This window comes from Telmatherina bonti (genome assembly GCF_933228915.1).
Source record: "Telmatherina bonti genome assembly, chromosome: 5".
NCBI classification, from domain to species: Eukaryota; Metazoa; Chordata; class Actinopteri; order Atheriniformes; family Telmatherinidae; genus Telmatherina; species Telmatherina bonti.
The window spans coordinates 915,838-930,397 of NC_136623.1; the positions used below are offsets into that span (position 1 = coordinate 915,838).

Consider the following 14,560-nt stretch of genomic DNA (forward strand, 5'->3'; position numbering starts at 1 on the left):
TGGTGTGTTGTCGACATGGTTCTGGCGTGTTGTTGGTCTGTTTTTGGCGTGTTGTCGACATGGTTCTGGCGTGTTGTCAACATGGTTCTGGCGTGTTGTCGACATGGTTCTGGCATGTTGTCGACATGGTTCTGGCGTGTTGTCGGTCTGTTTTTGGCGTGTTGTTGACATGGTTCTGGCGTGTTGTCGACATGGTTCTGGTGTGTTGTCGACATGGTTCTGGCGTGTTGTTGACATGGTTTTGGCGTGTTGTCGACATGGTTCTGGCGTGTTGTCGACATGGTTTTGGCGTGTTGTCGACATGGTTCTGGCGTGTTGTCGGTCTTTTTTTGGCGTGTTGTCGACATGGTTCTGGCGTGTTGTCGACATGGTTTTGGCGTGTTGTCGACATGGTTCTGGCGTGTTGTCGACATGGTTTTGGCGTGTTGTCGACATGGTTCTGGCGTGTTGTCGACATGTTTTTGGCGTGTGTTCGACATAGTTCTGGCGTGTTGTCGACATGGTTTTGGCGTGTTGTCGACATGGTTTTGGCGTGTTGTCGACATGGTTCTGGCGTGTTGTCGACATGTTTTTGGCGTGTGTTCGACATGGTTCTGGCGTGTTGTCGACATGGTTTTGGCGTGTTGTCGACATGGTTCTGGCGTGTTGTCGACATGGTTCTGGTGTGTTGTCGACATGGTTCTGGCGTGTTGTTGACATGGTTTTGGCGTGTTGTCGACATGGTTCTGGCGTGTTGTCGACATGGTTTTGGCGTGTTGTCGACATGGTTCTGGCGTGTTGTCGGTCTTTTTTTGGCGTGTTGTCGACATGGTTCTGGCGTGTTGTCGACATGGTTTTGGCGTGTTGTCGACATGGTTCTGGCGTGTTGTCGACATGGTTTTGGCGTGTTGTCGACATGTTTTTGGCGTGTGTTCGACATGGTTCTGGCGTGTTGTCAACATGGTTCTGGCGTGTTGTCGACATGGTTCTGGCGTGTTGTCGACATGGTTCTGGCATGTTGTCGGTCTGTTTTTGGCGTGTTGTTGACATGGTTCTGGCGTGTTGTCGACATGGTTCTGGTGTGTTGTCGACATGGTTCTGGCGTGTTGTCGACATGGTTTTGGCGTGTTGTCGACATGGTTCTGGCGTGTTGTCGGTCTTTTTTTGGCATGTTGTCGACATGCTTCTGGCGTGTTGTCGACATGGTTTTGGCGTGTTGTCGACATGGTTCTGGCGTGTTGTCGACATGGTTTTGGCGTGTTGTCGACATGGTTCTGGCGTGTTGTCGACATGGTTCTGGTGTGTTGTCGACATGGTTCTGGCGTGTTGTCGACATGGTTCTGGCGTGTTGTCGACATGGTTTTGGCGTGTTGTCGACATGGTTTTGGCGTGTTGTCGACATGGTTCTGGCGTGTTGTCGACATGTTTTTGGCGTGTGTTCGACATGGTTCTGGCGTGTTGTCGACATGGTTTTGGCGTGTTGTCGACATGGTTCTGGCGTGTTGTTGACATGGTTTTGGCGTGTTGTCGACATGGTTCTGGCGTGTTGTCGACATGTTTTTGGTGTGTGTTCGACATGGTTCTGGCATGTTGTCGACATGGTTTTGGTGTGTTGTCGACATGGTTCTGGAGTGTTGCCGACATGGCTTTCGCGTGTTGTCGACATGGTTCTGGCGTATTGTCGACATGGTTTTGGCATGTTGTCGAAATGGTTTTGGCGTATTGTCGACATGGTTCTGGCGTGTTGTCGACAAGGTTCTGGCGTGTTGTCAACATTGTTCTGGCGTGTTGTCGACATGGTTCTGGAGTGTTATCAGTCTTTTGTTGGTGTGTTGTCGACATGGTTTTGGCGTGTTGTCGACATGGTTCTGGTGTGTTGTCGACATGGTTCTGGCGTGTTGTCGGTCATTTTTTGGCGTGTTGTTGACATGGTTCTGGCGTGTTGTCGACATGGTTCTGGTGTGTTGTCGACATGGTTCTGGCGTGTTGTCGGTCTGTTTTTGGCGTGTTGTTGACATGGTTCTGGCGTGTTGTCAACATGGTTCTGGTGTGTTGTCGACATGGTTCTGGCGTGTTGTCGGTCGGTTTTTGGCGTGTTGTTGACATGGTTCTGGCGTGTTGTCGACATGGTTCTGGTGTGTTGTTGACATGGTTCTGGCGTGTTGTTGACATGGTTTTGGCGTGTTGTCGACATGGTTCTGGCGTGTTGTCGACATGGTTTTGGCGTGTTGTCGACATGGTTCTGGCGTGTTGTCGGTCTTTTTTTGGCGTGTTGTCGACATGGTTCTGGCGTGTTGTCGACATGGTTTTGGCGTGTTGTCGACATGGTTCTGGCGTGTTGTCGACATGGTTTTGGCGTGTTGTCGACATGGTTCTGGCGTGTTGTCGACATGTTTTTGGCGTGTGTTCGACATGGTTTTGGCGTGTTGTCGACATGGTTTTGGCGTGTTGTCGACATGGTTCTGGCGTGTTGTTGACATGGTTCTGGCGTGTTGTCGACATGGTTCTGGCGTGTTGTCGACATGTTTTTGGCGTGTGTTCGACATGGTTCTGGCGTGTTGTCGACATGGTTTTGGTGTGTTGTCGACATGGTTCTGGCGTGTTGCCGACATGGCTTTGGCGTGTTGTCGACATGGTTCTGGCGTGTTGTCGACATGGTTCTGGCGTGTTGTCGACATGGTTTTGGTGTGTTGTCGACCTGGTTCTGGCGTGTTGCCGACATGGCTTTGGCGTGTGTTCGACATGGTTCTGGCGTGTTGTCGACATGGTTTTGGTGTGTTGTCGACACGGTTCTGGCGTGTTTCCGACATGGCTTTGGTGTGTGTTCGACATGGTTCTGGTGTGTTGTCGACATGGTTCTGGCGTGTTGTCGACATGGTTCTGGTGTGTTGTCGACATGGTTCTGGCGTGTTGTCGGTCTGTTTTTGGCGTGTTGTTGACATGGTTCTGGCGTGTTGTCGACATGGTTCTGGTGTGTTGTCGACATGGTTCTGGCGTGTTGTCGGTCTGTTTTTGGCGTGTTGTTGACATGGTTCTGGCGTGTTGTCGACATGGTTCTGGTGTGTTGTCGACATGGTTCTGGCGTGTTGTTGACATGGTTTTGGCGTGTTGTCGACATGGTTCTGGCGTGTTGTCGACATGGTTTTGGCGTGTTGTCGACATGGTTCTGGCGTGTTGTCGGTCTTTTTTTGGCGTGTTGTCGACATGGTTCTGGCGTGTTGTCGACATGGTTTTGGCGTGTTGTCGACATGGTTCTGGCGTGTTGGTGACATGGTTCTGGCATGTGGTCGACATGGTTCTGGCGTGTTGTCGACATGGTTCTGGCGTGTTGTCGACATGGTTCTGGCGTGTTGTCGACATGGTTCTGGTGTGTTGTCGACATGGTTCTGGCGTGTTGTTGACATGGTTCTGGCGTGTTGTCGACATGGCTCTGGCGTGTTGTCAGTCTTTTGTTGGTGTGTTGTCGACATGGTTTTGGCGTGTTGTCGACATGGTTCTGGTGTGTTGTCGACATGGTTCTGGCGTGTTATCGGTCTGTTTTTGGCGTGTTGTTGACATGGTTCTGGCGTGTTGTCGACATGGTTCTGGTGTGTTGTCGACATGGTTCTGGCGTGTTGTCGACATGGCTCTGGCGTGTTGTCAGTCTTTTGTTGGTGTGTTGTCGACATGGTTTTGGCGTGTTGTCGACATGGTTCTGGTGTGTTGTCGACATGGTTCTGGCGTGTTATCGGTCTGTTTTTGGCGTGTTGTTGACATGGTTCTGGCGTGTTGTCGACATGGTTCTGGTGTGTTGTCGACATGGTTCTGGCGTGTTGTCGGTCTGTTTTTGGCGTGTTGTTGACATGGTTCTGGCGTGTTGTCGACATGGTTCTGGTGTGTTGTCGACATGGTTCTGGCGTGTTGTCGGTCTGTTTTTGGCGTGTTGTTGACATGGTTCTGGCGTGTTGTCGACATGGTTCTGGTGTGTTGTCGACATGGTTCTGGCGTGTTGTTGGTCTGTTTTTGGCGTGTTGTCGACATGGTTCTGGCGTGTTGTCAACATGGTTCTGGCGTGTTGTCGACATGGTTCTGGCATGTTGTCGACATGGTTCTGGCGTGTTGTCGGTCTGTTTTTGGCGTGTTGTTGACATGGTTCTGGCGTGTTGTCGACATGGTTCTGGTGTGTTGTCGACATGGTTCTGGCGTGTTGTTGACATGGTTTTGGCGTGTTGTCGACATGGTTCTGGCGTGTTGTCGACATGGTTTTGGCGTGTTGTCGACATGGTTCTGGCGTGTTGTCGGTCTTTTTTTGGCGTGTTGTCGACATGGTTCTGGCGTGTTGTCGACATGGTTTTGGCGTGTTGTCGACATGGTTCTGGCGTGTTGTCGACATGGTTTTGGCGTGTTGTCGACATGGTTCTGGCGTGTTGTCGACATGTTTTTGGCGTGTGTTCGACATGGTTCTGGCGTGTTGTCGACATGGTTTTGGCGTGTTGTCGACATGGTTTTGGCGTGTTGTCGACATGGTTCTGGCGTGTTGTCGACATGTTTTTGGCGTGTGTTCGACATGGTTCTGGCGTGTTGTCGACATGGTTTTGGCGTGTTGTCGACATGGTTCTGGCGTGTTGTCGACATGGTTCTGGTGTGTTGTCGACATGGTTCTGGCGTGTTGTTGACATGGTTTTGGCGTGTTGTCGACATGGTTCTGGCGTGTTGTCGACATGGTTTTGGCGTGTTGTCGACATGGTTCTGGCGTGTTGTCGGTCTTTTTTTGGCGTGTTGTCGACATGGTTCTGGCGTGTTGTCGACATGGTTTTGGCGTGTTGTCGACATGGTTCTGGCGTGTTGTCGACATGGTTTTGGCGTGTTGTCGACATGTTTTTGGCGTGTGTTCGACATGGTTCTGGCGTGTTGTCAACATGGTTCTGGCGTGTTGTCGACATGGTTCTGGCGTGTTGTCGACATGGTTCTGGCATGTTGTCGGTCTGTTTTTGGCGTGTTGTTGACATGGTTCTGGCGTGTTGTCGACATGGTTCTGGTGTGTTGTCGACATGGTTCTGGCGTGTTGTCGACATGGTTCTGGCGTGTTGTCGACATGGTTTTGGCGTGTTGTCGACATGGTTCTGGCGTGTTGTCGGTCTTTTTTTGGCGTGTTGTCGACATGGTTCTGGCGTGTTGTCGACATGGTTTTGGCGTGTTGTCGACATGGTTCTGGCGTGTTGTCGACATGGTTTTGGCGTGTTGTCGACATGGTTCTGGCGTGTTGTCGACATGTTTTTGGCGTGTGTTCGACATGGTTCTGGCGTGTTGTCGACATGGTTTTGGCGTGTTGTCGACATGGTTTTGGCGTGTTGTCGACATGGTTCTGGCGTGTTGTCGACATGTTTTTGGCGTGTGTTCGACATGGTTCTGGCGTGTTGTCGACATGGTTTTGGCGTGTTGTCGACATGGTTCTGGCGTGTTGTCGACATGGTTCTGGTGTGTTGTCGACATGGTTCTGGCGTGTTGTCGACATGGTTCTGGCGTGTTGTCGACATGGTTTTGGCGTGTTGTCGACATGGTTTTGGCGTGTTGTCGACATGGTTCTGGCGTGTTGTCGACATGTTTTTGGCGTGTGTTCGACATGGTTCTGGCGTGTTGTCGACATGGTTTTGGCGTGTTGTCGACATGGTTCTGGCGTGTTGTTGACATGGTTTTGGCGTGTTGTCGACATGGTTCTGGCGTGTTGTCGACATGTTTTTGGTGTGTGTTCGACATGGTTCTGGCATGTTGTCGACATGGTTTTGGTGTGTTGTCGACATGGTTCTGGCGTGTTGCCGACATGGCTTTCGCGTGTTGTCGACATGGTTCTGGCGTATTGTCGACATGGTTTTGGCATGTTGTCGAAATGGTTTTGGCGTATTGTCGACATGGTTCTGGCGTGTTGTCGACAAGGTTCTGGCGTGTTGTCAACATTGTTCTGGCGTGTTGTCGACATGGTTCTGGAGTGTTATCAGTCTTTTGTTGGTGTGTTGTCGACATGGTTTTGGCGTGTTGTCGACATGGTTCTGGTGTGTTGTCGACATGGTTCTGGCGTGTTGTCGGTCATTTTTTGGCGTGTTGTTGACATGGTTCTGGCGTGTTGTCGACATGGTTCTGGTGTGTTGTCGACATGGTTCTGGCGTGTTGTCGGTCTGTTTTTGGCGTGTTGTTGACATGGTTCTGGCGTGTTGTCAACATGGTTCTGGTGTGTTGTCGACATGGTTCTGGCGTGTTGTCGGTCGGTTTTTGGCGTGTTGTTGACATGGTTCTGGCGTGTTGTCGACATGGTTCTGGTGTGTTGTTGACATGGTTCTGGCGTGTTGTTGACATGGTTTTGGCGTGTTGTCGACATGGTTCTGGCGTGTTGTCGACATGGTTTTGGCGTGTTGTCGACATGGTTCTGGCGTGTTGTCGGTCTTTTTTTGGCGTGTTGTCGACATGGTTCTGGCGTGTTGTCGACATGGTTTTGGCGTGTTGTCGACATGGTTCTGGCGTGTTGTCGACATGGTTTTGGCGTGTTGTCGACATGGTTCTGGCGTGTTGTCGACATGTTTTTGGCGTGTGTTCGACATGGTTTTGGCGTGTTGTCGACATGGTTTTGGCGTGTTGTCGACATGGTTCTGGCGTGTTGTTGACATGGTTTTGGCGTGTTGTCGACATGGTTCTGGCGTGTTGTCGACATGTTTTTGGCGTGTGTTCGACATGGTTCTGGCGTGTTGTCGACATGGTTTTGGTGTGTTGTCGACATGGTTCTGGCGTGTTGCCGACATGGCTTTGGCGTGTTGTCGACATGGTTCTGGCGTGTTGTCGACATGGTTCTGGCGTGTTGTCGACATGGTTTTGGTGTGTTGTCGACCTGGTTCTGGCGTGTTGCCGACATGGCTTTGGCGTGTGTTCGACATGGTTCTGGCGTGTTGTCGACATGGTTTTGGTGTGTTGTCGACACGGTTCTGGCGTGTTTCCGACATGGCTTTGGTGTGTGTTCGACATGGTTCTGGTGTGTTGTCGACATGGTTCTGGCGTGTTGTCGACATGGTTCTGGTGTGTTGTCGACATGGTTCTGGCGTGTTGTCGGTCTGTTTTTGGCGTGTTGTTGACATGGTTCTGGCGTGTTGTCGACATGGTTCTGGTGTGTTGTCGACATGGTTCTGGCGTGTTGTCGGTCTGTTTTTGGCGTGTTGTTGACATGGTTCTGGCGTGTTGTCGACATGGTTCTGGTGTGTTGTCGACATGGTTCTGGCGTGTTGTTGACATGGTTTTGGCGTGTTGTCGACATGGTTCTGGCGTGTTGTCGACATGGTTTTGGCGTGTTGTCGACATGGTTCTGGCGTGTTGTCGGTCGTTTTTTGGCGTGTTGTCGACATGGTTCTGGCGTGTTGTCGACATGGTTTTGGCGTGTTGTCGACATGGTTCTGGCGTGTTGGTGACATGGTTCTGGCATGTGGTCGACATGGTTCTGGCGTGTTGTCGACATGGTTCTGGCGTGTTGTCGACATGGTTTTGGCGTGTTGTCGACATGGTTCTGGTGTGTTGTCGACATGGTTCTGGCGTGTTGTCGACATGGTTCTGGCGTGTTGTCGACATGGTTCTGGCGTGTTGTCGACATGGTTCTGGCGTGTTGTCGACATGGTTTTGGCGTGTTGTCGACATGGTTCTGGCGTGTTGTCGACATGGTTTTGGTGTGTTGTCGACATGGTTCTGGCGTGTTGTCGACATGGTTCTGGCGTGTTGTCGACATGGTTCTGGCGTGTGTTCGACATGGTTCTGGCGTGTTGTCGACATGGTTTTGGCGTGTTGTTGACATGGTTCTGGCGTGTTGTTGACATGGTTTTGGCGTGTTGTCGACATGGTTCTGGCGTGTTGTCGACATGTTTTTGGCGTGTGTTCGACATGGTTCTGGCGTGTTGTCGACATGGTTTTGGTGTGTTGTCGACATGGTTTTGGCGTGTTGTCGACATGGTTCTGGCGTGTTGTCGACATGGTTCTGGCGTGTGTTCGACATGGTTCTGGCGTGTTGTCGACATGGTTTTGGTGTGTTGTCGACATGGTTCTGGCGTGTTGCCGACATGGCTTTGGCGTGTTGTCGACATGGTTCTGGCGTATTGTCGACATGGTTCTGGCGTATTGTCGACATGGTTCTGGCGTGTTGTCGACATGGTTCTGGCGTGTTGTCAACATTGTTCTGGCGTGTTGTCGACATGGTTCTGGCGTTTTGTTGGTCTGTTTTTGGCGTGTTGTCGACATGGTTCTGGCGTGTTGTCGACATGGTTCTGGCGTGTTGTCGGTCTGTTTTTGGCGTGTTGTTAACATCGTTTTGCCGTGTTGTCGACATGGTTCTGGCGTGTTGTCGACATGGTTCTGGCGTTTTGTTGGTCTGTTTTTGGCGTGTTGTCGACATGGTTCTGGCGTGTTGTCGACATGGTTCTGGCCCGTTGTCGGTCTGTTTTTGGCGTGTTGTTGACATGGTTCTGGCGTGTTGTCGACATGGTTCTGGTGTGTTGTCGACATGGTTCTGGCGTGTTGTCGGTCTGTTTTTGGCGTGTTGTTGACATGGTTCTGGCGTGTTGTCGACATGGTTCTGGTGTGTTGTCGACATGGTTCTGGCGTGTTGTCGGTCTGTTTTTGGCGTGTTGTTGACATGGTTCTGGCGTGTTGTCGGTCTTTTTTTGGCATGTTGTCGACATGCTTCTGGCGTGTTGTCGACATGGTTTTGGCGTGTTGTCGACATGGTTCTGGCGTGTTGTCGACATGGTTTTGGCGTGTTGTCGACATGGTTTTGGTGTGTTGTCGACATGGTTCTGGTGTGTTGTTGGTCTGTTTTTGGCGTGTTGTTGACATGGTTCTGGCGTGTTGTCAACATGGTTTTGGCGTGTTGTCGACATGGTTCTGGCGTGTTGTCGGTCTTTTTTTGGCATGTTGTCGACATGCTTCTGGCGTGTTGTCGACATGGTTTTGGCGTGTTGTCGACATGGTTCTGGCGTGTTGTCGACATGGTTTTGGCGTGTTGTCGACATGGTTCTGGCGTGTTGTCGACATGGTTCTGGTGTGTTGTCGACATGGTTCTGGCGTGTTGTCGACATGGTTCTGGCGTGTTGTCGACATGGTTTTGGCGTGTTGTCGACATGGTTTTGGCGTGTTGTCGACATGGTTCTGGCGTGTTGTCGACATGTTTTTGGCGTGTGTTCGACATGGTTCTGGCGTGTTGTCGACATGGTTTTGGCGTGTTGTCGACATGGTTCTGGCGTGTTGTTGACATGGTTTTGGCGTGTTGTCGACATGGTTCTGGCGTGTTGTCGACATGTTTTTGGTGTGTGTTCGACATGGTTCTGGCATGTTGTCGACATGGTTTTGGTGTGTTGTCGACATGGTTCTGGCGTGTTGCCGACATGGCTTTCGCGTGTTGTCGACATGGTTCTGGCGTATTGTCGACATGGTTTTGGCATGTTGTCGAAATGGTTTTGGCGTATTGTCGACATGGTTCTGGCGTGTTGTCGACAAGGTTCTGGCGTGTTGTCAACATTGTTCTGGCGTGTTGTCGACATGGTTCTGGAGTGTTATCAGTCTTTTGTTGGTGTGTTGTCGACATGGTTTTGGCGTGTTGTCGACATGGTTCTGGTGTGTTGTCGACATGGTTCTGGCGTGTTGTCGGTCATTTTTTGGCGTGTTGTTGACATGGTTCTGGCGTGTTGTCGACATGGTTCTGGTGTGTTGTCGACATGGTTCTGGCGTGTTGTCGGTCTGTTTTTGGCGTGTTGTTGACATGGTTCTGGCGTGTTGTCAACATGGTTCTGGTGTGTTGTCGACATGGTTCTGGCGTGTTGTCGGTCGGTTTTTGGCGTGTTGTTGACATGGTTCTGGCGTGTTGTCGACATGGTTCTGGTGTGTTGTTGACATGGTTCTGGCGTGTTGTTGACATGGTTTTGGCGTGTTGTCGACATGGTTCTGGCGTGTTGTCGACATGGTTTTGGCGTGTTGTCGACATGGTTCTGGCGTGTTGTCGGTCTTTTTTTGGCGTGTTGTCGACATGGTTCTGGCGTGTTGTCGACATGGTTTTGGCGTGTTGTCGACATGGTTCTGGCGTGTTGTCGACATGGTTTTGGCGTGTTGTCGACATGGTTCTGGCGTGTTGTCGACATGTTTTTGGCGTGTGTTCGACATGGTTTTGGCGTGTTGTCGACATGGTTTTGGCGTGTTGTCGACATGGTTCTGGCGTGTTGTTGACATGGTTTTGGCGTGTTGTCGACATGGTTCTGGCGTGTTGTCGACATGTTTTTGGCGTGTGTTCGACATGGTTCTGGCGTGTTGTCGACATGGTTTTGGTGTGTTGTCGACATGGTTCTGGCGTGTTGCCGACATGGCTTTGGCGTGTTGTCGACATGGTTCTGGCGTGTTGTCGACATGGTTCTGGCGTGTTGTCGACATGGTTTTGGTGTGTTGTCTGCCTGGTTCTGGCGTGTTGCCGACATGGCTTTGGCGTGTGTTCGACATGGTTCTGGCGTGTTGTCGACATGGTTTTGGTGTGTTGTCGACACGGTTCTGGCGTGTTTCCGACATGGCTTTGGTGTGTGTTCGACATGGTTCTGGTGTGTTGTCGACATGGTTCTGGCGTGTTGTCGACATGGTTCTGGTGTGTTGTCGACATGGTTCTGGCGTGTTGTCGGTCTGTTTTTGGCGTGTTGTTGACATGGTTCTGGCGTGTTGTCGACATGGTTCTGGTGTGTTGTCGACATGGTTCTGGCGTGTTGTCGGTCTGTTTTTGGCGTGTTGTTGACATGGTTCTGGCGTGTTGTCGACATGGTTCTGGTGTGTTGTCGACATGGTTCTGGCGTGTTGTTGACATGGTTTTGGCGTGTTGTCGACATGGTTCTGGCGTGTTGTCGACATGGTTTTGGCGTGTTGTCGACATGGTTCTGGCGTGTTGTCGGTCTTTTTTTGGCGTGTTGTCGACATGGTTCTGGCGTGTTGTCGACATGGTTTTGGTGTGTTGTCTGCCTGGTTCTGGCGTGTTGCCGACATGGCTTTGGCGTGTGTTCGACATGGTTCTGGCGTGTTGTCGACATGGTTTTGGTGTGTTGTCGACACGGTTCTGGCGTGTTTCCGACATGGCTTTGGTGTGTGTTCGACATGGTTCTGGTGTGTTGTCGACATGGTTCTGGCGTGTTGTCGACATGGTTCTGGTGTGTTGTCGACATGGTTCTGGCGTGTTGTCGGTCTGTTTTTGGCGTGTTGTTGACATGGTTCTGGCGTGTTGTCGACATGGTTCTGGTGTGTTGTCGACATGGTTCTGGCGTGTTGTCGGTCTGTTTTTGGCGTGTTGTTGACATGGTTCTGGCGTGTTGTCGACATGGTTCTGGTGTGTTGTCGACATGGTTCTGGCGTGTTGTTGACATGGTTTTGGCGTGTTGTCGACATGGTTCTGGCGTGTTGTCGACATGGTTTTGGCGTGTTGTCGACATGGTTCTGGCGTGTTGTCGGTCTTTTTTTGGCGTGTTGTCGACATCGTTTTGGCGTGTTGTCGACATGGTTCTGGCGTGTTGTCGACATGGTTCTGGCGTTTTGTTGGTCTGTTTTTGGCGTGTTGTCGACATGGTTCTGGCGTGTTGTCGACATGGTTCTGGCCCGTTGTCGGTCTGTTTTTGGCGTGTTGTTGACATGGTTCTGGCGTGTTGTCGACATGGTTCTGGTGTGTTGTCGACATGGTTCTGGCGTGTTGTCGGTCTGTTTTTGGCGTGTTGTTGACATGGTTCTGGCGTGTTGTCGACATGGTTCTGGTGTGTTGTCGACATGGTTCTGGCGTGTTGTCGGTCTGTTTTTGGCGTGTTGTTGACATGGTTCTGGCGTGTTGTCGGTCTTTTTTTGGCATGTTGTCGACATGCTTCTGGCGTGTTGTCGACATGGTTTTGGCGTGTTGTCGACATGGTTCTGGCGTGTTGTCGACATGGTTTTGGCGTGTTGTCGACATGGTTTTGGTGTGTTGTCGACATGGTTCTGGTGTGTTGTTGGTCTGTTTTTGGCGTGTTGTCGACATGGTTCTGGCGTGTTGTCGACATGGTTTTGGCGTGTTGTCGACATGGTTCTGGCGTGTTGTCGGTCTTTTTTTGGCATGTTGTCGACATGCTTCTGGCATGTTGTCGACATGGTTTTGGCGTGTTGTCGACATGGTTCTGGCGTGTTGTCGACATGGTTTTGGCGTGTTGTCGACATGGTTCTGGCGTGTTGTCGACATGGTTCTGGTGTGTTGTCGACATGGTTCTGGCGTGTTGTTGGTCTGTTTTTGGCGTGTTGTCGACATGGTTCTGGCGTGTTGTCGACATGGTTCTGGCGTGTTGTCGACATGGTTCTGGCGTTTTGTTGGTCTGTTTTTGGCGTGTTGTCGACATGGTTCTGGCGTGTTGTCGACATGGTTCTGGTGTGTTGTCGACATGGTTCTGGCATGTTGTCGACATGGTTCTGGCGTGTTGTCGACATGGTTCTGGCGTTTTGTTGGTCTGTTTTTGGCGTGTTGTCGACATGGTTCTGGCGTGTTGTCGACATGGTTCTGGCGTGTTGTCGACATGGTTCTGGCGTTTTGTTGGTCTGTTTTTGGCGTGTTGTCGACATGGTTCTGGCGTGTTGTCGACATGGTTCTGGCGTGTTGTCGACATGGTTCTGGCATGTTGTCGACATGGTTCTGGCGTGTTGTCGACATGGTTCTGGCGTGTTATCGACATGGTTCTGGCGTTTTGTTGGTCTGTTTTTGGCGTGTTGTCGACATGGTTCTGGCGTGTTGTCGACATGGTTCTGGCGTGTTGTCGACATGGTTCTGGCGTTTTGTTGGTCTGTTTTTGGCGTGTTGTCGACATGGTTCTGGCATGTTGTTGACCTGTTCTCTGCAAGGTTTCAGCATAATGTTGACATGTTGTCGGCAGTTTGAGCATATCGTGTTGTGTTGTCTCTATGCTTCTGGTATGTTGTCAACATCTTGGTCGCTTGCTGTCAGCGTGTTTTCATGTTTCCATGTGTGAGTTTAACATGTCTTTAAGTGAATAAGCATGTTTTCCTCATCAGCTGCTGCTCCTTTGAGGACTCCAAACTGACCACCGAGTGGCTCCTGAACCAGACGAGTCACCGTCCAAAGGTGGCAGTGATCTGTGGATCAGGACTCGGTCTGCTGGCCGACAGAGCTGCCAACAAGCAGACCTTTAGGTATCAGGACATCCCCAACTTTCCTGTCAGTACAGGTGAGTAGCTCTCGTCCATCAGACCCTTTCCCGTCAGTACAGGTGAGTAGCTCTCGTCCATCAGACCCATCTATCTGGGAGAAGGAAGATCTGTCACATAATGTTGCCATTTTCTTCTAAAAACTGTGTCTCCATAGTAACCAAACATGATTTTAGAAAACAGATCAGCACAATGTTTGGTTTTTTAGCTCTGTCACCTCATGTTCTCAAAAACTTCATTTTATCTGGCTTGATTGGGTTTTTATTTAATTCTAAAGATAAACCGTATATACCAGTTGAGTTCTTACTTCACAGAGGAGAAGAACCATTTCTTTTATAATCTGCAACTTTCTCGCTTGTTCCGAAAGCTGCTGGACCGATAGGTGGGAAAGTTCCTGTCAACTGGCCAGAGCCAATGTTAGCTAGCTGCAGGCGGCTAATGTTAACCAGACACCAAGATGGCTCCACACCTCTCCATCCTTGTCTGGCTGTGTTCAGTGCATGCATCTGTCTGACTAGATATCTGAGCTGGAGAGGAGGAGATCCAACCTACACCAGATTCAAGAAGCCGAGATGCTGATGGACACCATTGTCCTCGGTGCTGCGCACCAGACTCCTGGGTGCCTGATGTCATGTTTCCCTGAAATGCAGGAATCGTCATCGATTTGGTGTCCCTTGGAGAGCTCAGTAACATCAACCGTGAACCCAACCGTGGCGGCTATAGCTCAGGAGGAAGAGCAGTCGTCTTTCAACTGGAAAGTTGGGAAATCGATTCCAGGCTTCCCCTGACTGCATGCCGAAGTGTCCTTGGGCAAGACACTGAACCCCAAGTTGCCCCCCCGATGTGCCTATCGGGGTATATATGTACGTCCCTTTGGATAAAAGCGTCTGCGAAATGACTGTAGAATAGAATAATACCGTGAATTCACTGCTAAGGTCACTCCACCACCTGGCACCAAGCACAGCTCCAGGTGTGGAGCCTGACCAAAGGATTCAGTGAGCTCAACACCATGCTAGGAGGCACCCTAGCTTGTTGCCCGTCCTCGATGGAGTCACTCTGGTGCACTTCGACCAACAACATTCCCTCCATTAGGCGACAAATCAGGGTCCAATCGACACAACTCTCAAGTCTGAAAGTGAAATAGCACCACAGGTTTTTTCTTCCACCTGGGTCTGAACGGCGCACCTGCACCGAGGTTTGATGCTCTGTGCCCTTCTTCACACCAGCTCCACAGAGAACTTCCACCCGCTGTCCTCCATCTCCTCCGGTCACATATCTCTCATGTGGACACAACCCAGATGCTCTCTATCATCAGACTTGTCGGTGCATCCAGGTGCCACACATTCTGCTACACAGGAGCACTCGTCTATGACATCACTAA

At 50.8% G+C, this 14,560-nt stretch overlaps 1 protein-coding gene across 1 annotated transcript in view; it reads left to right on the forward strand.

Moving 5' to 3' along the window:
• pnp4b (purine nucleoside phosphorylase 4b) overlaps nucleotides 1–14,560 on the forward strand; it is a gene marked incomplete at both ends in the record, with an annotated part of 42,986 nt that overhangs the window by 18,994 nt on the left and 9,432 nt on the right. The window contains one exon of the mRNA XM_079240523.1: nucleotides 13,027–13,199. Within this exon, the coding sequence (XP_079096649.1) occupies nucleotides 13,027–13,199 (173 nt within the window). The remainder of the gene's footprint in view (nucleotides 1–13,026; nucleotides 13,200–14,560) is intronic.